This window comes from Equus caballus, chromosome 8 (assembly GCF_041296265.1).
Source record: "Equus caballus isolate H_3958 breed thoroughbred chromosome 8, TB-T2T, whole genome shotgun sequence".
Taxonomy (NCBI): Eukaryota; Metazoa; Chordata; class Mammalia; order Perissodactyla; family Equidae; genus Equus; species Equus caballus.
The window spans coordinates 77,127,445-77,152,307 of NC_091691.1; the positions used below are offsets into that span (position 1 = coordinate 77,127,445).

Sequence of the window (24,863 nt, forward strand, 5' to 3'; positions counted from 1 at the left end):
CCACATGCAAAACAGAGGAAGATTGGCACAGATGTTAGCTCAGGGCCAATCTTCCTCACCAAAAGAAAAACAAACCAAAAACGCTAAACAAAGACAGTATGCTGCTATTCAAATGCAGCTTCAAGACACTCTCTCTAAGCCTGTCTCCTAACCAGAGGCCTCCCTTAAGCCCAAGCTACACAGAAATTCTGGAGCCTTTCAGAGGGCTCAGCATTAAGTCTGTTCTATACATTTGATTATATTTAACACAGCACTTGATTGCATGTTGCTCATACTGTTCTCAATTATTTCTTGTCTGTAGGTCTTGATCTTCAACAAGACTATAAACTCAAGGGAAGAAATTGTGTCACTCTTACTTTGTATGCTCCCCAGGGCCCAGCAGAGGGCTTAACGTAGCCAAGAGAGCACTAGTTACTAAAGGCGTTGAGATGTTCTGCTAAAACCATACTATATTTTGTAAATTCAGCAAATTAATTTTATTCATATTATTTATACTAGTAATACTGATAGTCATAATGAATGATTGTTAGTGTCCTTATTATTGCATTTTGTATTGATTTCTCCACTTGTTAAACACAATTTATAAAAAACCAATTGGACTTTAAACTGCACTGCTGCTATTTTCCAAGGTGAGATTGTACTTTTTCATTACGTTTTTAAAAACTATACTCAGCACATTTTGCAGGCTAATGAGATAAACTGCTCAAAAACAACACTGACATCTGTAGCGTGCGTATCAATAAACATGTTTTAATTCCAATCACGCATCTCCCCACATTGGGTTTAAGTTATTTCTCCTTCTGTTCAAATACCAATTGCAGTTTATTTACATAGATGATTAGCTTTTCCCATGGTCTTCCTCGAGTTGACAGCGGTGGGCTTGGCATTATGGCATTAAGCTTGGACCCTTATGTAGCACAGGTCCACAATTTTTTATCCAAATCCCTTGGGGCCAGATATGTTTTGGAATTCTGAGTCTTTTGGATTTTAGAAAGGTAGCAGATGCCTAAGGCATAGATTTTATAACACTCTCAGCCAGAACTGGGGCAATGCCCAGTGATCAAAAACATTAATAGCTCTACAGTAAAACCTAGTGAAATAATTTTAAGTAGTTTCGCTCTTGTTCAGGTCAGGTTTTGCTCCTAAATGAGGTTCAGCCTCAGACTTTCCGGAGTCAGAGCTTTTTGGATGTTGCAGCTGTAGGTGAGGGCTGCTGGCTGGGCTGGCTTCTGCTGTGTATATGAAGTAGGGTTGGCCACTGGGTTTGTCAGAGATTCCAGACCAGGGCCCCAGTGGCACCATCTATCTCTCATTCCTTCGGGGATTACAATTCAGTTCAGCAAACATTTGCTTCGGGGGGTCTGTATATGCCAGGTGCTGCGAGAGATTTTTAAAGGGAATAAGAAAGGGCTCTGGGGCCGGCCTGGTGGCACAGCGGTTAAGAGCGCATATTCCGCTTCGGCAGCCTGGGGTTCGCCGGTTCGGATCCCGGGTGCAGACATGGCACCGCTTGGCACACCATGCTGTGGTAGGCGTCCAACGTATAAAGTAGAGGAAGATGGGCATGGATGTTAGCTCAGGGCCAGTCTTCCTCAGCAAAAAGAGGTAGATTGGCAGCAGTTAGCTCAGGGCTAATCTTTCTCAAAAAAAAAGAAAGGTCTCTGTGTTAGCTCGGGCTGCCATATCAGATACCACAGGCTGAGTGGCTTACATAACAGACATTTATTTTCTCACAGTTCTGGAGGCTGGAAGACCAAGATCAAGATGCCAACAGCCTGGTTTATCGCAAGGCCTCCCTTTCTGGCTTGAAGATGGTCACCTTCTCCCTGTGTCCTCACATAGCATCTTCTCTGTGCACACTGAGAGAGAGCAATCTCTGGTATCTCTTCCTCTTCCAATGAGGACACCAGCCCTATCAGATTAGGGCGCCACCCTTATGACCTCATAAACCTAATTACCTCCCTCAAGGCCTTATCTCCAAGTACAGTCACACTGAGGGGTTAAGACTTCAACACCTGAATTTGGGAGGACACAGCTCAGGTCACTGTGGGTCCTTTCTCTCAAATAGCTCATAGCCAGCAGCAAGCAGAGGCCAGATCCCAGCTAAACTGTGACATGTGATAGAAAAGAGAACTCAGAGCTGGGAGTGAGCAGGGAGGCAGGGCGCCCTCAGGGAGTCTGGGGGGCAAACAGAGCAGATGACATTTGAGTTGAGCTCTCAGGGAGGGAAAGGGTGGAATTCCACGGGGCATGTGGCAGGGAGGACATGACATCCTGAAGCCACACCCTGAGTAAAGGCACAGCAGTGGGGCAATGTGCATGCGTGGACAGGGAGGGTGTCTGCTTGGGTGATGGTGACAGTCCGTTCTGGGTAGCTGGATTCTCGGTGCTCAGAGAGTTGTATACGAAAGGAGCCCTTTCCCTGCTCTATGCCAGTGTCTGTGGCTACTTAAAGCTAAAAGACATTTCCTGTCCAGAGCTGGCGGCTGTAGAAATGTCCAAGTCTCCTACCTCCGACGACTCATCTCCTGGCCCACCACCTGCCTGCTTCAGGTCTTGCATAGCTTCCTCATCGTCAGGGTTCTCTGCCTCCTCACGCTCAGCTCCAGCCTGCTGCTGGCCATTTCAGCTGTTTTCTGGGGCCTGTGTCTCTCCGCCCTGGCTTTATCCCACTTCAGCCTTGCTTGGCCTTCTTAGGTCTGGGTGCTAAGGAATAGGAAAGAAGGCTTGATGGTCACCCTTTCACTCTGGCCACTGATATTTCCTTTTGTCCTCCAGAACAAATAAGGAAACACTTTCTGAGGCCTTGATCTAGGCAAAGCCTTGTGCTGAAAGCTTGGGACCATCAAAGTTGTCTAAGACTTGGTACCTGCTTTAAGCAACTCAGTTGTTAAGCAATTAATTGGAGAAAAACACACACACATACACACATACATGGAAAATATGCAAAAAAAGAAAAAGCATAGTCTCAGCTGTGTGCTGCTGGACATATCCTAAGTCCTCATAACTTCCGTGGCCTTGCGATGCTCTATGTCGCTGCTCCCCTCTGTCCACCTGATTCCACTGATGGTTCTGTCCAGGGCGCCAGGGTCACCTCGAGCACATGCCCTGTATCAGTACCATCTTGCCCCAGGGCTTTCTTACAGCCTCCTGAGCCTCCCACCTGGTGAGGGGAGTCAGTGCCCCCAGGGTACCCCTCAAGCAAAGGGGGTAGGACTAGGGCAATAAATGCCCCAGCCTCCACTTGGGCTGTCCATACCTGCGAGGCTTTCTACACCCTTTCTCAGAAGGCCCCCAGGTGGAATGAGACGCAGCTGCCTGCAGCGGTAACCAGCCTATAACACATTCTTGTTCTGGCTCCTCCCCCGCTGCTCTGCCTGCCTGACACTTCTGCTTCCTGGATCACCTACCAAATAACCGCAGCCAAGTCCTCATAGGCAACCAAACCCAATTCACTTTCTCATCTATAAAGCGAAGGATTTGGATGAGACACTCTCTCAGGTCCCTTTCGGCTCTCGAAGCACCTCAGTTTTTAGACAAGAAAAGTGAATTCCAGGAAGTCCTGCCGGAGATCACACAGCTGATTAATGGTACATGGGGCAAGAATCTAGCATGAAACTGTCATGTTATGTCAATTGCCCCAAAACCGTATCTACCAAGTCATTTCAAATAAAAGTCCCACATCACAATGCTTGGCAGCACTAAGCTAATAACCCTCAGCCTCTATCCAAAACACACGTCTTATAACTTTATAGAAAAGAATTGACATCGGAGGCATGTTGGATCTCAGAGCCCTCCTCCAGCCAACAGCTTCACAGGAGACAAACAGAATCACATCTTTTTATTGTGACCTGCACTAAGTGTGATAAAATACCCTTTTCCAGTTATCTCAGAGGCTTCTCTACATAGGAATGTATTTTTTTTATCAGATGAAATCCTCATCTATATTCTGAGAGGCTGTTTGCCCAGTTTATGTGAGGTAATTGAAATATCAGAAGGATGGTTTACAGAAGAAAAAGTATTCATGCGCATGTGTGATTTATGGATGTGCTTGATGGATTTGCGACAAAATGCTATGTTAGCAAAAATAAAGATTTGGATAGAGACCACAAAGTGATGGAAATGGAGTGAAAATAGCCTCCTGCTATATGTGTTCAAACAACAAGCCTTAAAGGGCATATTGGTTGATTAAGAGTGCTTTGATAACAAATTGGATTTTATGAAGAAATGATGATGTTATGTGATGGAAAAAGTGCTGAACCAAGAGATGGAGATTTGTTTGGGCTTCTGTTTATTTGCAAATTAAAGAAACCTAAAATATTTGTGATGGGTTTTTAAGCTCTAAAAGTCTCTAATTCATTGATTTTACCTGTACTACCTATTGTGGGGAGGCAGTAAAGCAGAGAGACAAAAGCATAGATTCTATAATCCAGGCTGGGTTCAAATGCCAGCAACACCACTTACTAACTGGGGTGTTTTCCAACACCAAAAACCAATCTGTGATTCTTCAGACACCAACGTTCAACAATTCAGTTCCCTTCTGACACTAACTACTCAGAGTCAGTGCAGACCCTACAGATTAAAGGCTCAGTCCCACAAGACTGTCCCTCACTTCAGAGGCCAGTCAAAAGTCCTGGGCTACCTGTACTTCTAACCAACTGGCTATAAATCGGGAGTTCCTATGACCTCCTTCTTAGTTTCAATAATTTGCTAGAACTCAAGAACACTCTTTACCTACATTTACTGGTTTATTATAAAGGATACAACTCAGGGACAGCCAAATGGAAGAGACGCATAGGGCAAGGTACGGGGGAGGCAGAGCTTCCATGCCCTTTCCAGATGTGCCGCCCTCTCCAGATGTGCCACCCTTCCAGCTCCTCCACGTGTTCACCAACTGGAGCTCTCCATTGACCATCATTATTCAAGCATTTCTATACAACTCAGCCTCTAGCCTCTCCCCTTTCTGGAGCTTCTCCCTTTTCTGGGTGGGGCTGAAAGCTCCAATCTGCTGTATCTTTGTGACCTTGGGTTAGGCAAAGATTTCTCAAATACATCACCAAAAGCATGATCCATAAAAGAAAAAAATAATTTAGACTTTGTCAAAAGTTAAAACTTTTGCTCTTCAAAAGATGTTAAGAAAACGAAAAAACAAGCCTCAGACTAGGAGAAAATATTTGCCAATCATATAACTGATAAAGAACTTGCTTCCAGAATATATAAAGAAGTCTTACAACTTAGTAATCAGAAGACAAACAACCCAATTAGAAAATGGGGAAAAAATATTTGAATAGACACTTCACAAAACAAGAAGCCATGTTGGAGACTGGCTACCACACTACTGTTACCTCTCACCTGGGTTACTGTGTTTGCTTCTTAATTGAACCCCTGTTTCAGTCTCCCTGAAGTCTACTCTCACCCTAGCAGCCAGCAACCCTCTTACATCATATCATGTTGCTCCTCTGCTCAAAACCCTGTTATAACAGCTTCCTATAGCCACATAAAAGCCGGTCTTTACCATGTTCCCAAGGACTGACATCATCAGGCCCCCACTACCTTTCTGATTAATCTTCTACGTGTCTCTCCTCACTCTACTCCAGCAGACACACTAAGCAGACTTCTGCCCCAGGGCTCTTCCACTGGCTCTCTTCTCTGCCTGGGATGTTTCCCCCCAGATAACCATATGGCTGGTTCATTTAAATACCAGCTGCTCAAAGAGATCTTTTTTGACCACCACATATAAAATAAAATAGCACTCCTGCCATTTCCTGTTTTATGGCACTTAACATTCATCTCCTAGTTTCCTCCACTAGGATGTAAGCTCCATGAAAGCAAGAGGTTTGTTTAGTTCTTGCTGAAGTCTCAGTATCCAGAATAGTGTCTAGCACAGGGGCGGCATTCAGTAAATATTTTTTTAACGACTGAATAAGTGGGTTAATGAAAATGGCGGCCAGTCCCAGCTCTGTCTGCAAAAATGCCCTGCTAATATTGTGAATTACTTATATGAGGGAGAAGAGAAAGGAGGCAACAGGGAATAGGCATATTGGTAGACAGATGGAAGAAAGTGTAGCTCTTAATAAATGAACAAGAAAGGGAGGCATGGGGTAAGTCAGGAAAATAACTGTGTGATATGAAGTACATCATTCAGATTCCTAAGTCTATAAAATCTAAAAAAGGAACAAAGTTTAATTTGAAGGAAGAAAATTATGTATAATTATGCAAACTCTGAGGAAAAAAGTTATCCATGAGTTAAAAGGAACATACAAGCATACTGTAGTTAAAAATATTAAAAGACTGAGAAAATCAATATTGATGCTCATGAAACTATGGCGGCAGCTTATTCGGGCACCCCCTCCGCATGGGATGAATGTTTCGGGGCAGCACGTGGTGGACAGACAGGACCTCCTGGATCTTGTCCTGGCAAAGCTTGTTTGCTGCCACCCCTGCTTCAAACTCTCGGCGTTCCTCTTCCTTCTCTGCTTCCCGGGCCTGCTGCTGGTAGGACATCTGCATCTGAAGTTGCCTCCTGTACTCCTGGACTAAACTGGAGCGTCTAAAGTGTTAGAAATGACAAAGTATCCAATTATAAAAGTAAGCATTTGGATTTACTTAGGGCATTAAAATTAAAATGTAACTTGTGAGGTCAAATTAAAATTCCCATTAAAAGCAGAGTGAGTGAAGAAGAAATAGATAAAAAAATTCAATAATGTGTTTATTACATAATAAGAATTAAGATAATCTTAGAAGAAATATTGATTTTAGGGAGGGAATTCTTCCACACTCAAAACATTGATTACTTTGTGGAGAGAGTCCTTGCCTCTCTCCACTCCCTCTCTCGCTCCTCTCTAAGGAAGAGGGGACTTACCTATTGGGAACAGGCTAGTCTGCCTGTTTTCCCCTCTGCTCTCTGTCAGAGGGCCATGGCCCTGCAGGGGAGGCCTGCAGTGGTGTGACATTGCTGGTGGCTGGGTGGGCTAGTTTGCTTCATTCTATTCAGTATTAACTAGACAATTTCCTCCAAATATAAGACACATTTTAAAATTTATAGTGTGACTTTTTTTTATTGTGGTAAAAAAAACATAATATAAAATCTGCCATCTTAACAATTTTTAAGTAAACAGTTTAGTAGTGTTAAGTACATTGCTGTGAAACAGATCTCCAGGACTTTTTCATCTTTCTCCAGAAACTCTGCACCCATAAGTAACTCCCCGTTGCCCCCTCCCCCTACGCCTTAGTCATCACCATTCCATTTGTTGTCTCTATGAATATGACTACTCCAGGTACCTCAGGTAAGTGAAATCATACAGTATTTGTTTTTTTGTGACTGGCTTATTTCTCTTAGCATAATGTCCTCAAGGTTCATCCATGCTGTAACATCTGACAGGATTTCCTTCCTTTTTAAGGCTGATGGTCCATTTTATATGTATACCACATTCTGTTTATCCATGCATCTGTTAACGGACATTTGGGTTATTTCTACCTCTTGGCTATTGTGAATAGTGCTGCTATGAATTCAGCTGTGCAAATATCTCTTCAAGGCCCTGCCTTCAATTATTTTCAATATATCCTCACAAGCAGGATTGCTGGATCATATAGTCATTCTATTTTTAACTTTTTGAGGAAACTTCATACTGTTTTCCATAGCAGTTGCACCATTTTACAATCAGTAAGCTACATTTTAATATCAGCTTTTATCAGAAATAAAGATTATAGAATGCATGTACCTCTGTGGCAGATTCTGTTCTCCAAAGATGACCACAGTAATATCTCCTCTCCCACACACTCTTCTGCAATGTGAACCTCTACTCCCCTTATCAAGAGGTGGAGCTTATTTCTCCATCCCCTTGGATCTGGATGGGCCCTTTTTACCAGCAAAAGAATATGACAGAAGTGATGCCATGCTAGTCACAGGTGTAGCCCTTAACTGGCCTGGAAATTTCATCCTCCTATCTCTTGAAATGGCTTGCTACTGAAGCTCCATCTCAGAACCAGCCACTGCACTGTGAGAAGCCCAAGCCACATGGAGAGGCCACATGTAGATGTTCAGGCTGATAACACCAGAATGGGTTCCCAACTACAGTCAGCACACACTGACAGCTATATGAGTAGGTCTCTTAGGTGTCCACTCCAGTTGAGCCTTCAGATGAATGTAGCCCCAGCCAACATCTGACTCGAACCACATGAAAGATCCCAAGCAAGAACCAACCAGCTGAGCCTTGTCAACCACAGACTCGTGAAAGACAATCAAAACTCACTTTAAACCACAAATTTTGGGGTGTTTTGTTATGCACCAATAGGTACCTGTAATACCTTCGGCCCACACTTTTTTTTTTTATCTCTCGGTTGATTCAGAAGTTGGGCAGGGAAGACAGTTACTATCCATTAAGTTCCCTCACCTCTCCAATAACAGACTATTCAAAAACAGAAAGGAAACACCTCCAGAGAAGCAGTAGCAGGAAGTCAGTAGCGTAGGCTAGACATTGTTAATGCACCTAACTGACAATAGCCCCAGGTACATAAACCATACTCTTTCTAGTAAGAAAAGAGCTTATCTCTATGCACCAAGTGTGGGTGAGTCAGGGGACAGGCCCCAGGGACAGGGAGGGTGACTAGCAATCAGAGGAGATGGGTCCTCTTCCTCGGCCACACTGGTTTCCTGAATTGGGTGCCATGGCCATCAGGGGAAAAGGATTACTATAGTCTGAGAAAGGCCACAAGGAGGGGCCTGCCTGTTTCCTCCACTTGAGCCTGACTGTGGTGATCAGAGGGACACCTGTCAGAGGACGGCAGTGGAATTTCCCAAAGCACCCAGAGCATTTCAGTTTTCCAGCCCAGTGAAGCTACACAACTCCTCCTGGGGACATTTGCATGGAATCATATCCCCATAAGCCATTTCTGCTAATCTTAACTAATTAGGTCACACTGTATTTCAGAATTTATTTCATGGGGGAAAAAATCTTATTTCATTAGGATCTAAGGTTGGTGCCTATTTCATAAAAATTGTTTCTAATTTATTTTATTTTTTAAGATGTACATCTAATTCAATACCTAATATGTATAATCAGAAAGCACACAATGGCAACAGAATTTGATTTTACCAAGATGGTTGGTGCTTACTTTTATACGAAATTTTGTAAACTGACTTGAGCTTTTAGGACAAATGTAATACTGATGTAAAATAACATCGATAATATGTGAACTATGGCACATCGTCCCCTCTCTATGTAAAAATCTCCATAGTTTTTTAGGTAGTAAATAATAATAAAGAAAAAAATCATACCTTGCAAAATTCTCCTTCTCTTCACGGTTAAGCTCTTTAAGACCTTCATTTATGCGTTCCTGTTCCATAGCACGTTCCTCCTGTTCTTTTGCTTTGCGTTGCACTATGAAACACAAAAGTAATGTTTGCTAAATGACTTTTTTCAGACAAGACTTGCTGACATCTTTCTGGGCATCAATGCTATGTTGTCTTTAGAGAGGCAGAGCTTAGAATCACTGGGCTGGATCTTAGATCAATAAGGTAGTAGTCATCTCCACTGAGGGAAGAATAGGGTTTAGGTTGATAAGCGCTGCAATCTATACAGATTTTCTCTTAATCATTTTTCACTGAAAATCCGTGGTCAGTCCTTTTCATACCAGATTGCCACTGTTAGAACACTTCTTACCTTTCTCTTCTTGAGGACAAACAGTTCTTTCTATTGCTATTTATGTTAATAAGAGTTTATTTACTACAAAATAAATATTGGAAAAACAGTATTTAAAGATCTTATAAGTTAGATAAGAAAAACTTAAGCATCCCAGTAGAAAAAAATTATAAAGAAAACAGAGTTCACAAAAGAATAAATATAACCAAAATGTATATATCTTTGGTCCAAAAATCCATTTATAGGAATTTATCTTAAACAATCGTATATAAGCCAAAAAAATTATGTAGACAGATAGTAACCTGCAGTGCTAAAATAGTAGTAAAAGGATTCAAAACGATCTGAAGGTCCATTACTTGTGTTTAGGTAAAGTAAATTATGGTCCATTTTTATAATGGATTTCTAGGCAGCATTACAAATCCTATAATTGACCTGGAAAAATGTTTATGACAAGTGGAAAATGCAGGCTGAAAAACAATATATACAACATGATCCTAATTTGTGGGGGGAAATTATATACATAGTAAAAATACTGGCAGGAAATACATGAAGTTGTGAATAGTAGCTATTGCTGGGTGGTGGAATTATGGTTGACTTTATTTCCTTGTTTATAAATGGTTCCAAATACTTAAATTTTCCATGTTTTCTTTTTTTTTTTAATAAAGATTTTATTTTTTTCCTTTTTCTCCCCGAAGTCCCCCGGTACATAGCTGTATATTCTTCGTTGTGGGTCCTTCTAGTTGTGGCATGTGGGACGCTGCCTCAGCGTGGTTTGGTGAGCAGTGCCATGTCCGTGCCCAGGATTCGAACCAACGAAACACTGGGCCACCTGCAGCAGAGCGTGCAAACTTAACCACTCGGCCACGGGGCCAGCCCCTTAAATTTTCCATGTTTTCTTAATATATTCTAAAACATTTATCATGGATGCATACAGAAATCTTTTTAGCTTATAAGCTTTCTTCTCATTTTCTTAAAACTATAATACTAGCTTAATAATTTTCAACTGCTGTTATCATTCCTAGAGTAGAGAATTAATCAAAGGAACCAAGATGAGCTTTCTCTTGTAAAGAGAATTAGTGTGAAATCTAATGGTTCTCTAATAGTAAATCTGTCCATCTATTGTCTCCCCAGTTCACTGGGCTAAACATGGAACGGTGAAAATCTGGAGACGGCAGGACATCCTCTCAACAAATATTTCCTTTCGTGACCAAGCACTGTTGGAAGCTGAGAGAACACAATGGTGTGCTAAGACAGAAATGTGAGCAAGCCACAGTGAGAGCCCCCGAAAGAGGATTTATTATGAATAGGGGGACACAGAGAACCTCACAAGGAATGAGACATTTGAGCTGGTCTTGAAGGATGTGCGGGATGACTCAAGATCAAAAGCATCACAGGGGAGAGAAAACTACCCAAGCAAAGGTATGGAGGTATGGAGGTGTGGAGATACCTGCAGAAAAAAAAGAGGGACAGCTAAAAGGGAGGAGGAGGAGGTGTGTGTCTGAGCCCTACCTTCTCATTCTCCTCTATAATCACTAAGGCACAAGAGCATTCAGGACATACTGTTCCTTTAACCTTGAGAACATCTCCCCCATGACTGCTCAGAATCTGCTGGGATATAAAACTCTTCATGTGTTTATACTTTATGTATTCAATTAGATAAGTTCTGCAAAACAGAGATCGTACCTTAATCCTTTTAACATCCTCCATAGTATTTCACACATAATACCTACTTAATAAATATTTTGGTTGCTACTTAAATTAAGGCCCAACTATAATATAATTAGGATTCACTTCCTTACACTTTTCTTGAACTTGAAGCTTTCTTGTACACATGACCTCATTCACAAGTTGTTTCCTTGCCTCCTTTTCAAGTCTTAGCTCCTTGTCCTTCTCAGCCAACTTCTTCTTCTCCTCTTCCTCCAATATTCTGTCCAATTCTTTCTCCTGAGCTTTGTCTTCCTCACGCCGCTGTGCCAGATATTGACGATATATCTTCTGTTCTCTTACCATCTCTTCCTTCATAACATAAAAATTACCCCACGTTAAAATGTTTAGGTGTGATAATGATATTGAAGATAAGTTTAAAGACAATCTTTTAGAGCTACAATCCCAATCTTTTAGAGCTACATACTGAAACATTCACAAATAAAATATTATGTCCAGAGTTTACTTTAACATATTCAGGGGTGGTGGTGGGGAATGCGTGGGGGTAGATGAAACAGGAATGGCCATTAGTTGATGTTTGTTGAAACTAAGTGATGGACACAGGTGGGTTCACTTTTTTTATTCTCTGTATCTGTTTGAAATGTTTTATAATACATTTTTTAATAAGTTAACTCAAACACTTTCCCAAAGTGTTTGTCGACGCGATTCTCAAATAATTTTCAACTATACGGCTTTATTTTCATTTATTTTCATCTGGATGGATGAAATCTTAACCTGATAAACAAAGTAAGTCAATACTATTATTATAGCACTGTCTCTGACTGAAAGATGAATCACCTCATACTTTATAATAGCAATTCTCAATCTTAGCTACACTTTGAAATCACCTGGGGAGCTTTAAAAACCATTAAGGGCTGAGTCTCACCCCCAGAGATTCCTATCTAGTGGGCAGCCTTTAAGTTCCCCAGGTGATTTTAATGTGCAGCAAAGGGCGGGAACTGGGCTTTATAATGCAGGCATTTTCAATTGGCTTCTCTGTCTTTCATAGTATTATATTTGTGCTAGTTCATCCAATCTCTGATCTGATCTCTTTCGAGAATATCATAGATCTGAGGTAGGACTAGAAAGGTCTGAGGGTGTAGCTGCACCCTCAGAAAGGCTTATATACATAGTTTCATACTTACTTACGAAAAAAATTAACAAAAGAAGTGCAAAACTTATACTCTGGCAGGCCAGCCCCATGGCCAAGTGGTTAAAGTTCTGTGCATTCCACTTCAGCAGCCCAGATTCACGGGTTCGGATCTTGGGCGCAGACCTACTCCACTCATCAGCCATGCTGTGGGGGCATCCCACATAAAAAACAGAGGAAGATTGGCACAGACTCAGGGCTAATCTTCCTCACCAAAAAAAAATACCCCAAAAAACGTACACTCTGAAAACTAAGAAACATTTTTGAAAGAAATTAAAGAAAACCAAAATAAATGGAAAGACATTCTATGTTCACAGATCAGAAGACAATATTATTAAAATAGCAATTGTCCCCAAATTGGTCTACAGATTCAAAACAATCTCTATCAAAATCCCAATTGCCTTCTTTGCAAAAATCAACAAGCTGATCCCAAATTCATATGGAAATACAAGGGAGCCAGAGCAATCAAAACAATCTGAAAAATAAGAACAATGTTGGAGGATTCACATTTCCTGATTTCAAACTTACTACAAAGTTACAGTGATCGAGACATATAGATATGTGATACTGGCCTAAAGAGAGAGCTATAGGTTAACAGAATAGAATTCAGAGTCCAGAAATAAACCCACACATTTACTGTCATTGATTTTTGACAAGGGTCCCAAGACAATTCAATAGGGGAGAACAGTCTCTTCAACAAATGGTGCTAGGACAACCAGATATCCACGTGCAAAAGAATGAAGCTGGACCTCTACATCACACCATATACAAAATGTAACTCAAAATGGATCAAAAGGCCTAAAATTAAGAGCTAAAATTATAAAACTCGAAGAAGAAAACATAGGACTACATCTTCCTGACTTTGGAGTAGGAACGGTTTTTTAGATATGATATCAAAAGCACAAGCAACAAAAGAAAATATAGGTAAATTGGACATTGTCAAAATTAAATACTTTTGTGCTTCAAGGGACACCATCAAGAAAGTAAAAAGACAAGCCATAGAATGAGAAAACTACTTACAAATCACTTATGATAAGAGATTTGTATCTAGCACATATAAAGAACTCTGACAACTCAATAATAAAAAGACAACCCAATCAAAAATTGGGCAAATGACTTGAATAGACTGCTAATAGATTTCTCCAAGGAAGATATATAAATGGCCAAACAAGCAAAGGAAAAGAAGAGGCTCAACATCATTAGCCATTAGGGAAATGCAAATCAAAACCACAATCACATATCACTTCAGACACACTAGGATGGTTAAAATAAAAAAGACAAATAATAGCAAGTGTTAACAAGCATGTGGAGAAATCAGACCCCTCACACACTGCTAGTGGGAATGTAAAATGGTGAAGCCACTTTGGAAAACAATTTGGCAAATACTCAAAAGCTTAAACATAGAGTTACCCTGGTACTCAATAATTCCAGTCCTAGGTACTTGCTCAAGAGAAACAAAAACATATGGCCAAACAAAAATTTAAACATGAATGTTCAGAGTAGCATCATCCATAATAGCCCAAAAGTGGAAACAACTCAAATGTCCATCAACTGACAAATGGATAAACAAAATATGGTATATCCATACAATGGAACATATTCAGTCATACAAAGGAATGAAGTATTCATGGATAAGCCTTGAAACATTATGCTAAGTGAAAGAAACCAGTCAAAAGGTCACATAATATATGATTCCATTCATAGGAACGTCTAGAATAGGGAATCCATAGAGACAGAAAGTATATTAGTAGTTGCTTAGGACTAGGGGTTGGCAGTGGGAAAGAGGGATAAGCAAGATCATGAAAAAGTTCTAAAATTGACTGTGGTGATGATTGCCCATATCTGTGAATATACTAAAAGCCACTGAAAGTACATTTTAAATGGATAAATTGTATGTTATATGAATTCTACCTTAATGAAGCTGTTAAAAAATAAACAAAAGCAATCCAACCGAGAAAAACTCAGTAACAAAAAAAGAAAGAAAATCAAACAATCCAACTAGAAAATGGGCAAAAGACATGAGGAAACATTTCACTGAAGAGACTATACAGACGGCAAATAAGCACATGAAAAGTTGGTCAACATCATTAGCTGTTATAGAAATGCAAACTAAAAACACAATGAGATATCACTACGCAGCTATCAGAATGGCTAAAGCAAAAAATAGTGACACCACCAAACGCTGGTGAGGATGTGGAGAAACTGGATCACTCATACTTTCTTGGTGGGAATGAACATTTTTGGTGGAATAGTAGTAGCTACTCTGAAAAACAGTTTGGCAGTTTCTTGAAGAAAAACTAAACAATGACCTAACAATTGCCCTTCTGGGCATTTTTCCCAGAGAAACAAAAATTTGTGTTCACACAAAAACCTATACACGAATGATTATAGCAGCTTTACTTATAACAGCCATTAAACTGAAAACAACCCAGATGACCTCTAAGAGGTAAATAGTGAAAACAGACTGTGGTGCAATAAACAATAAAAAGAACTACTGACACATACAACAATCTGGATATATCTCCAGAGAGTTATGCTGAATGAAAAATGTCAATCCCAAAAGGTTATATACTATATGGTTCCATTTATATAACATTTTGAAATGACAAAATTATAGAAATGGAGAACAGGCTAGTGGTTGCCAAGGGTGGGGACAAGAGGGAAGTTGGTGTGGCTATAAAAGGGAAATGTGAAGGATCCTAGTGGTGATGGAAATGTTCTGTATCTTGACTGTGTCAATGTCAATATCCTGGCTGTGACATTGCACTAGAGTTTGCAAGATGTTATCATTGAGAGAAACTGAGTAAAAGGTACATGGGATCTCTCTGTATTATTTCTTACAACTGCACGTGAATCTACAATTATCTCAAAATAAAAGTTTAATTAAAGAACACAGTAGCAGACTTCTGGTTTCCAGTCTGGTATGTAAGGAGCTTAGAAGTTGCCACTCTATCCTAAGTAAAAAGCTCAACAAACTGAAAAGCCCACAGCTAATCTTAGATCCAGAAGAGAAGTGAGGGCACAGGGCAAACCACTGCCCCCTAAATTGGAGAGACAGACAGGTGAATACAGAGAATCACAACTCACCGTAGCTGAAACCCATGAGCAGAAACTTCCATAGGAAGCAGTGCTGGGATAGAACGACCTCATCTGTAATAGATGACTTGCTAGAGGCTCAGCGAGTTTAAGGGGACCCAGACTCTAAGAGTTAAAAACTCTAAGAGGACCCAGTCATGGGAGCCCCCACACTTTTGCAAGTTTTACTTCCTGAGTTTTTACCAGGTTCTCACAGTGAATATCAGAGAAAAATCCCCCAATGCTTCCAGCTGAGGGAGGGGGAAAGGAACCATTTTGAAATACACCAGAGCATTCTATTCTTCTTAACAAGGTTTGCCCTTAGGAGACACGATTTAACCAGAGTCTAACATGCTGGGCTTCTATCAGAACCTAACTGACCCAGGAGAAGGGAAATATCCAACTCTGGGCCCCCTCTAGCCTTCCATGTGGGAAAAGGGAAATACCATAATCAAAGCTTCCAATGACGAGGGAGAGTCCAAACCCAAAGGCACCAGCACGAACGATATAGAAGGAGAAGACACCACTATAGACCCTACAGACATTAAAAGGATAAGAAAGAAACACTATGAACTACTCTGTGCCCACAAATTTGATAACCTAGAGAAAATGGACCAATTCTTTGAAAGAAACAATCTGCCAACATTCACACAAGAAAGCGACAATCTGAATAGGCATATGTCTATTACTTTAAAAACTGAATTAATAATTAATAATCTTCTGAAACAGAAATCACCAGGCCTAGATGAGTTCACTGGCGAATTCTACTGAACATTTAAGAAATTATGCCAATTCTCTACAATCTCTTTAACAAGACAGAAACAGAAGGAATACTTCTTAACTCATTATATGAAGCCAGAACTATCCTAATACAAAAACCAAAGACATTACAAGAAAATAGAACTATACGTTAGTATCTCTCATGAACATAGATGTAAAAATCCTCAACAAAGTATTAGTAAATCAAATCCAACAATGTATACACCACAACCCAGTAGGATTTATTCCAGGTATACAAGGCTGGTTCAACATTTAAAAATCACTTAATATAATCCATCACATCAGCAGACTAAAGAAGAAAAATCATATGATCACATCAATAGATACAAAAAAAATTTGATAAAATCCAACATAAATTCATGTTAAAAACTCTCAGTAAACCAGGAATAGAGAGGAACTTCCTCAACTTGATAAAAACATCTACAAAAACCTACAACTAATATCACACTTAATGGTGAGAAACTAGCCACTTTCCCACTAAACTCAGGAACAAAGCAAGGAAGTCCTCTTTCGGCACTCATTTTTAACATTGTACTACAAGTCCTACCTAATGCAATAAGACAAGAAAAGGAAATAAAAAGTATATTGATTGGGAAGAAAAATAAAACTGTCTTTGTTCACAGATAACATGATGGCCTATGTAGAAAATCTGAAAGAACCAATGAAATCTGCTTGAATTAATAAGTATAGGCAAGGTTACAGGATACAAGGTTAATAAACAAAAGTTAATTGCTTTCCTAAATACCAGCAATGAACAAGTGGTATTCGACATTAAAAACACAATACCATTTACATTAGCACCCCAAAAAATGAAATACATAGGTATAAATCTAACAAAATATGTACAAGATCTATATGAGGAAAAATACAAAATTCTGATTAAAAAAGTCAAAGAACTACATAAATAGAGAGATATTCCATGTTAATGAATAGGAAGACTCAATACTGTCAAGATGTCAGTTCTCCCCATCTTGATCTTTAGATTCAATGTAATCTCAATCAAAGTCCCAGCAAGTTATTTTGTGGTTATTGACAAACTGATTCTAAAGTTTATATGGAGAGGCAAAAGACCGAGAATAGCCAACTCAATATTGAAAGACAAGAACAAAGTCAGAGGACTGACACTATCCAACTTCAAGTCTTACTATGAAGCTCCAGTAATCAAGACTGTATGACATTGGTGAAAGAATAGACAAATAGATCAACTGAAAAGAATAGAGAGCCCAGAAATAGATCCATATAAATATAGTCAACTGATCTTTGACAAGGGAACAAAGCAACACAATAAAACTAAGAGTCTCTTCAGCAAATGGTGCTGGAACAACTGGACATCCACATGCAAAAAAAAAAAAATCTAGACACAGACTTTAGACTCTTTATGAAAATTAACTCAAAATGGATCACAGACCTAAATGTAAAACACAAAATTATAAAAGACCTAGAAGATAACATAGGAGAAAATCTAGAAGACCTTGGATTTGGCGATAACTTTTTAGATACAACACAAAAGGCACAATTCGTGAAAGAAAATTGATAAGCCAGACTTCATTAAAATAAAAAATCTTTACTCTTTGAAAGACTCTGTCAAGAGAATAAGACAAGCCACAGATTAGGAGAAAATATTTTCAAAAGCTATATCTGATAAAGGACTGTTATCTAAAACATACAAAGAACTCTTAAAAGACAACAATAAGAAAAGAAACAACCCAGTTAAGGTTGGAGGCTGGTTGTCAGGAGAATCAACTATGTGATTAGAGGGTTGGAAGTTTCAGTCCCACCTCTCTGACCTCTAGGGTAGGGAGAGGAGCTGGAAGTTGAATCAATCACCCATGACCAATGATTTAATCACTCGTGCCCATGTAATGAAGCCTCCATAAAAATCCAAAAGGAGAGGGTTCAGAGAGCTTTCAGGTTGGGGAACCAGAACACTTCCATGTGCCACTGTGCCGGGCCCCAAACTTCATGAAGACAGAAGATCCTCTGCTCAGGACCTCATGTTCTGTATCTCTTCATCTGGCTGTTAATTCATATCCTTTAACATCATTTGTAATCAACTGGCAATGTAGTGAGTAAATGAGTTTCCTGAGTTCTTTGAGGTACTCTAGCAAATTAATTGAACCCAAGGAGGGGGTCATGGAAACCTGTGATTTATAGCCAGTCGGTCAGAAGTACAGGTAACAAGCTGACTTGTCATTAGTATCCTGAGTTGGAGAAGGTTGTTGGAAACTCCAATTTGTAGCCCTTCAGTCAGAAGCCCAGGTAACAACTTGGGCTTGTGACTGGCATCTGAAGTGGAGGGAGGTCTTGTGGGACTGAACCCTTTCCCTGTGGAATCTGATGCTATCTCCAGGTAAATAGCGATAGAATTAAGTTGAATTGTAGGACACTCAGCTGGTGTCCTGAGCATTGCTTGGTGGTATAGGGGGGAAACCCCCCTCCATACATTGGAATTGGGCTCAGAACCCTTATGCTCCACACCATATGTCATTAGGGAAATGCAAATTAAAATAATAATGAGATACCACTACACACCTATTAGAATGGCCAAAGTCCAGAACACTGACAACACCAAATGCTGGCAAAGACGTGGAGCAATAGGAACTCTCATTCATTGCTGGTGGGAATGCAAAATAGTACAGCCACTTTGGAAGATAGTTTGTCAGTTTCTTACAAAACTAAACATACTCTTACTGTATGATCCAATAATCAAGCTCCTTGGTATTTACCCAGATTTTTATGTTCACACAAAACCTGCAGACGGAGGTCTACAGCAACTTTATTCATAATCACTAAAAGTTGGAGGCAACCAAGGATGTCCTTCAGTAGGCAATGGATAAATAAACTATGGTACGTCCACACAATGGAATGTTATTCAGTGCTAAAAGGAAATGAACTATTAAGCCATGAAAAGATATGGAGGAAACTTAAATGTAACATGCATTTTGAAAAATGAAAGAAGCCAATCTGAAAAGCCTACTTACTACCTGACTCCAACTATATGACAGTCTGGAAAAGGCAAAACTACGGAGACAGGAAAAATATCAATAGTTTCCAAGGATTGGGGGTGAGGGGAGGGATGAACATGTGGAGCACAGAGGATTTTTAGGGCACTGAAATTACTCTGTATAATACTCTCTTGGTGGATACATGTCATTATACATTTGTTCAAACCCATAGAATGTACAAGACCAAGAGTGAACTGTAATGTAAACTATGGACTTTGGGTGATAATGAGGTATCGATGTAGGTTCATCAATTGTAACAAATGTACCACTCTGATGGCAGGGAATGTTGATAAAGGGGGAGGCTATGCATGTGTCAGGGCAGGAGGCATGTAGGAAATTTCTTTATCTTCTCTCAATATTGCTGTGAATCTAAAACTGCCCTAAAACATAAAGTCTATGAAAAAAAATAGTACTTATAGGAAAAGCACAACACCCTTAAGAGTTCAATACAAATTTCAAAGGAACAGACAGCTAAATAAATATTGGAATACCTTACTCTCTTTGCCTGACAAAACTATACATATCCTTCAAGGTGCAGCCCAAATACCACTTTCTTAGTGATGTCTTCCCCAACTCCAGGCATACTTAATCACTCCATTTCCTGCAATCCCAAACTGTCATCACAGTGCTAAGGCCATGTTATAGAACAGGAGTTCTCAAAATTCAGTGAGCATCAGAATCACCTGGGGGAGTTTGTTAAAATACAAATTTCTTGCCCTTGCCAAGATTTGGATTTGGAGATTCTGATTTGGAGCCTATGAATTTCTATTTCTAACACCATCCCAGCTGATGTTGATGCTGTGGGTTTGTGGACCACACTTATAGTAGCACTATTATAGTTCATTCTACAAGATGCTGGCTTCTGTAAGACTGAGAGCTCAACAAGGAATCTCCTTTCAGCACAAAGCAGGCACCGAAAAAATGTCTTACTCTTTTTTGCTTCTTTTTATCAGCCTCTTCCTGTAAGTCTTGAAGGGCCATTTGCACAAGCTTCATGTCCAAGTCCTGCTCTTCTCTGTAACCCTGCTGAATTTTCTCTATCTTCTCTTGGAGGGCTTTTTGCAAAGCAGTCTTAATTTCCCTTTTTGTCTTCTGTGTCTTTAGCTTATCCTGTTCATTCTCAAGTTTCACCTGTGCTTTGTCCTTTTCCTAAGGTAGAACAATAATGAAGATCATGCATCAGTACAGTCCAACAAAACAAACAAGTTAATACATTTAGCAGATGAGAATAAAGGGTTTCTTGGAAATACACCTGGATTTAGAGGGACTATAAGAAATAAAATTTGTCTTTTCATTGCTGAGTTAGCAACAAGGCTTTGTGAAATTGCTGTGCGTATGTGTGTGTGTTTGATTACACAGTAATAGTTTTGGAGTTCAAAATGCATAAAAGTATAAAGAGAAATCACCTTTAATCCTAGTACCCATCACCCACCACCACTGTCAACATTTCCGTGTATTGGCCTTTTAGACTTTCCTCTTCTATGCACATCTAGATTTGGATACATTATTAAGCAGCAATAAGAGTCCAAAAATGGAAATGTGCACATCAGCTAAATATAGAAAATTAAATTTTAGGCATTTTGTTCTTTAAAAGTATTCTCTCGGGGCTGGCCTGGTGGCACAGCAGTTAATTTCGCACATTCCGCTTCTTGGCAGCCTGGGGTTCACCGGTTCAGATCCCGGGTGTGGACATGGCACCGCTTGGCAAAAAGCCATGCTATGGTAGGCATCCCACATATAAAGTAGAGGAAGATGGGCATGGATGTTAGCTCAGGGCCAGTCTTCCTCAGCAAAAAGAGGAGGATTGGCAGTAGTTAGCTCAGTTAAAAATAAAAATAAATAAAAGTATTCTCATTGCTCTCATTTTCTTATCTTTCTGACCCTCTTGGCTGTCTTAATTGCCTGGCCAGTCAAGCAGTTTTAACTGGAGCAGCAACGCAGTTAGGCATTGTAGGTTTGGTAGAAAATCTGGGTATGTTATAAACAGGCATCAGTCCTCCTGCCAGAGACAGCTGAACTCCCCTGGAGGGATAAGTACTTGCCCAGCTGGGACAGGAGATGATGTAGCAATAGTGAGGATGGGACACAATTCCCAATTTGACTTGATTTAACCAAGACTCACAACAGGCATGATTACTACGATTACTGATTTGTGAGAGGGGAATTATATGCTACACTTTTCCATTAATGCCATGAGCAGTAAATCCACACTGAATTTTGAAAGTCAAATGAGATAAAGTGAAAATGCTCTGCTGTATCTAAGGAAAAGCAATGGGCATCAAACACGAAAGCCAGTGGAATAGCAGGTTACACTTTTTTAAAAGTAAGGTTGACTACACCAGGAGGAAGCAATCAGCCAAATCCAGACTATGAGATGGTAGGGATGAGATGGGGGAGAGCTGTTCAAGAGTAAGAGACCTAAAACTAGTTTACCATGTCTTGGCTTCACCAGCATAGTTCTGATTTTACACCTGTTGTGCTCAGGTAATGAATTTATTGCACCCTTTCTATCTCAAATGTTCCCTGGTTTGAATAATAAACAGTCACTCTTTCTAAAAGAGACTTAAAACAACCATGTTTGGATTCTGATTTAAGTGTCAAATAATTTAGACAATGATGGAAATTTAATGCTGATTTTAGATGATAAAAAGGAATTATTATTTTTTTCCTCAGGTATGATATTGGCATTGTATAAGAAAATGTTCTTAATTATGTTGTTGTTGAGATGCATACTTGAGATGTAATTAAGGAAGAAGTGACATATCTTGGATTTTTTTAAAAACATGAAAACAGAGCGAGTAGGGAGGATATAGGAAACCAGTACGGCAAATATAACGGCTACTGAAACTGGGAGATGGTACATGGGGGTCATTGTTATATTACTGTGATTTATAAGAAATATATATTTGGTCATTCAGATGACCAAAATACATTTCTCAGATATATTTGGTCTTTATCCACAGTTCCTGGCTCATGGCTCCCAAAACTCTCAGAATTTCCTGAGTGGTAAGAGCAATAGGAGCTTCTGTGCTCACTTTCTGACTCCCATCCCTCCAAGGCTGAGGGCTGGTTGCCAGGAGACCCAGTCATGTGATCAGAGGATTGCACCTCTGAGTCCCACTCAATGGCCGGTAACTTAATCATGACTAGGTAATGAAGCCTCCATAACAACCTAAAAGGACAGCTCATTGGCCCTTTTTTGGAGAGCTTCTAGTTTGGGGAACCAGAACACTTCCACTGCCACTGTGCCAAGCCCCAAGCTCTACAAGGACAGAAACTCCTTGGCTCGGGACCTCACCCTGTGTATCCTTTCATCTAGCTGTTGATTCATATCCTTTAATATCCTTTGTAATAAATTGGTAATCTAGTAAGTAAATAGGTTTTCTTGACTTCTGTGAGCTATTCTAGCAAATTAATTGAACCCAAGGAGGGGGTCGTGGGAACCTTTGACTTATAGCCAGTCAGTCAGAAGTACAGGCAACAACCTGGACTTGAGACTGGCATCCTCAGTTGGAGAGGGTTGTTGGAACCTCCAGTTTACAGCAGGTCAGTCAGAAGCGCAGATAACAACCTGGGCTTGTGGCTGGCATCCGAAGTGGAGAGCAGTCTTGTGCAACTGAGCTCTTTACCTGTGGAATCTGATTCTATCTCTGGGGAGACTGTCAGAATTGAGTTGAATTCTCCAACACCCTGCTGGCATCTGGAACTGCTTGTCGGTGTGGGGAAGCCTACACACACACATTGGAATTGGGTCGAGGAACTCTTTGCAACTGTATTCTCCACTTCCATGCATTTGAAAATGTTCATAATAAAACATTAAAAAGGGTGGAATTCACACAAATTCTCAAAAATTACAAAATAATAGGGATAAATAATCTATCAGTAACTGCCAGGGGTTAGGGTTGAGGGAGGTTTTAACTATAAAAGAGTAGCTGGAAGGAGTTTCTTTGGATGATGGAACAGTTCTGTATCTTGATTTTGGTAGTGGTTACATAAATCTATATATCTGATAAAATTTCACAGAACTATTACCCTTTCTCCCCCAAAGAGTGCATGCAAAAACTGATGAAATCCAAAGAAGGTTTAATTTAGTTGAATAAGGAAAAACTTTAGTTGAAAGTACTACAACAATGTTAATTTCCTGGCTTTTATAGTTATAATATATATAAACATACATATAATCTTTGGTTATATAATGGTACACAGGAACTCTTTACTATTTTTTGCAACTTCTTGTGAGTCTAAAATTATTTCCAAAAAAATTTTCAAAACAAATTTTTTAAAGGAAGGTAGAAATAGAGATAGCTAAGTGTAGTACAATAAAAAATAAATATTTGGTCTTTGTCCCCCATTCCTGGCACATAGTTCCTAAAACCCTTGGAATCTCCAAAGTGGTAAGACTTTCTTTTGTATCCTAATGAGATGACTAGTGGCTGGCTTCCCGAGATAGCTTCAGGATGGGGGCTGGTAACCAGAAAGACCAAACTATGTGATTAGAGAGTTGGAACTTTCAGCTCCACCCATCAACTTCCAGGGCAGAGAGAGGGGCTAGAGATTGAGTTCAATCACCAATGGCCTAGGATTTAGTCAATCATGCCTACATAATGACACCGCCATAAAAACCCTCAAATAACAGGGTTCAGAGAGCTGGGTTGGTGAACACATCAAGGTATTGAGAATACGGTGTGCCCAGAGAGGGCATGGAAGCTCTGTGTATCGTCTCCCATACCTTGCCATATGCATCTCTTCCGTTTGGCTGTTCCTAAGTTGTATCCTTTATAATAAACTGGTAATAGTAAGTAAAGCACTTTCCTGAGTCCACTGAGTTATTTTAGTGAACTATTAAAAGTGAAGGGGAGGGTCCTGCCCAGTGGCACAGCGGTTAAGTTCGCACATTCTGCTTTGGCGGCCCAGGGTTCACTGGTTCGAATCCCGGGTGTGGACCTATGCACTGCTTGGCAAGCCATGCTGTGGCAGAAGTCCCACATATAATGTAGAGGACGATAGGCATGGGTGTTAGCTCAGGGCCAGTCTTCCTCAGCAAAAAGAGGAGGATTGCAGCAGATGTTAGCTCAGGGCTAATCTTCCTCAAAAAAGAAAATAGCGAAGGGGAGTCATGAGAACCTCTGACTTTATAGTCAAGTTGAACAGAAGTGTAGGTAACCTGGGGACCCACTACTTGAAACTGGCATCTGAAGTGGAGGCAGTGTTGCGGGACTGAGACCTTACACCTGTGGAGTCTGATGCTATTTCCAGTTAGTGTCAGAACTGAATTGAATTGGAGGACACCTAGCTGGTGTCCACAGAGAATCAGAGAATTGTTTAGTGTGCGGAAAAACCCCCACACATTTGATGTCAGAAGTGTTGTGAGTAAAAATGGCTCACTACGTATCTTACACCAGAGGATGCACATATATAAGGCAGTTTGGGGCCCAGTATTTTGATTTTCTTAGAGAAGCTAAAATATTTAGCATCGTCTAGTAAACTCTTCAAAAGAAACGTCTCAAA

At 40.1% G+C, this 24,863-nt stretch overlaps 1 protein-coding gene across 1 annotated transcript in view; it reads right to left on the reverse strand.

Annotated features, from left to right (window-relative positions):
* Positions 1 to 730: 730 nt before the first annotated feature.
* Positions 731 to 24,863, reverse strand: part of CFAP53 (cilia and flagella associated protein 53) — a 43,759-nt gene continuing 19,626 nt past the window's right edge. Inside the window, exons 5-8 of the mRNA XM_005612936.4 lie at positions 20,286 to 20,504; positions 11,441 to 11,657; positions 9,278 to 9,380; positions 731 to 6,550 (exon numbers count right to left, since the gene is read on the reverse strand). Of these exons, the coding sequence (XP_005612993.3) occupies positions 6,322 to 6,550; positions 9,278 to 9,380; positions 11,441 to 11,657; positions 20,286 to 20,504 (768 nt within the window). The 3' untranslated portion in view covers positions 731 to 6,321. The remainder of the gene's footprint in view (positions 6,551 to 9,277; positions 9,381 to 11,440; positions 11,658 to 20,285; positions 20,505 to 24,863) is intronic.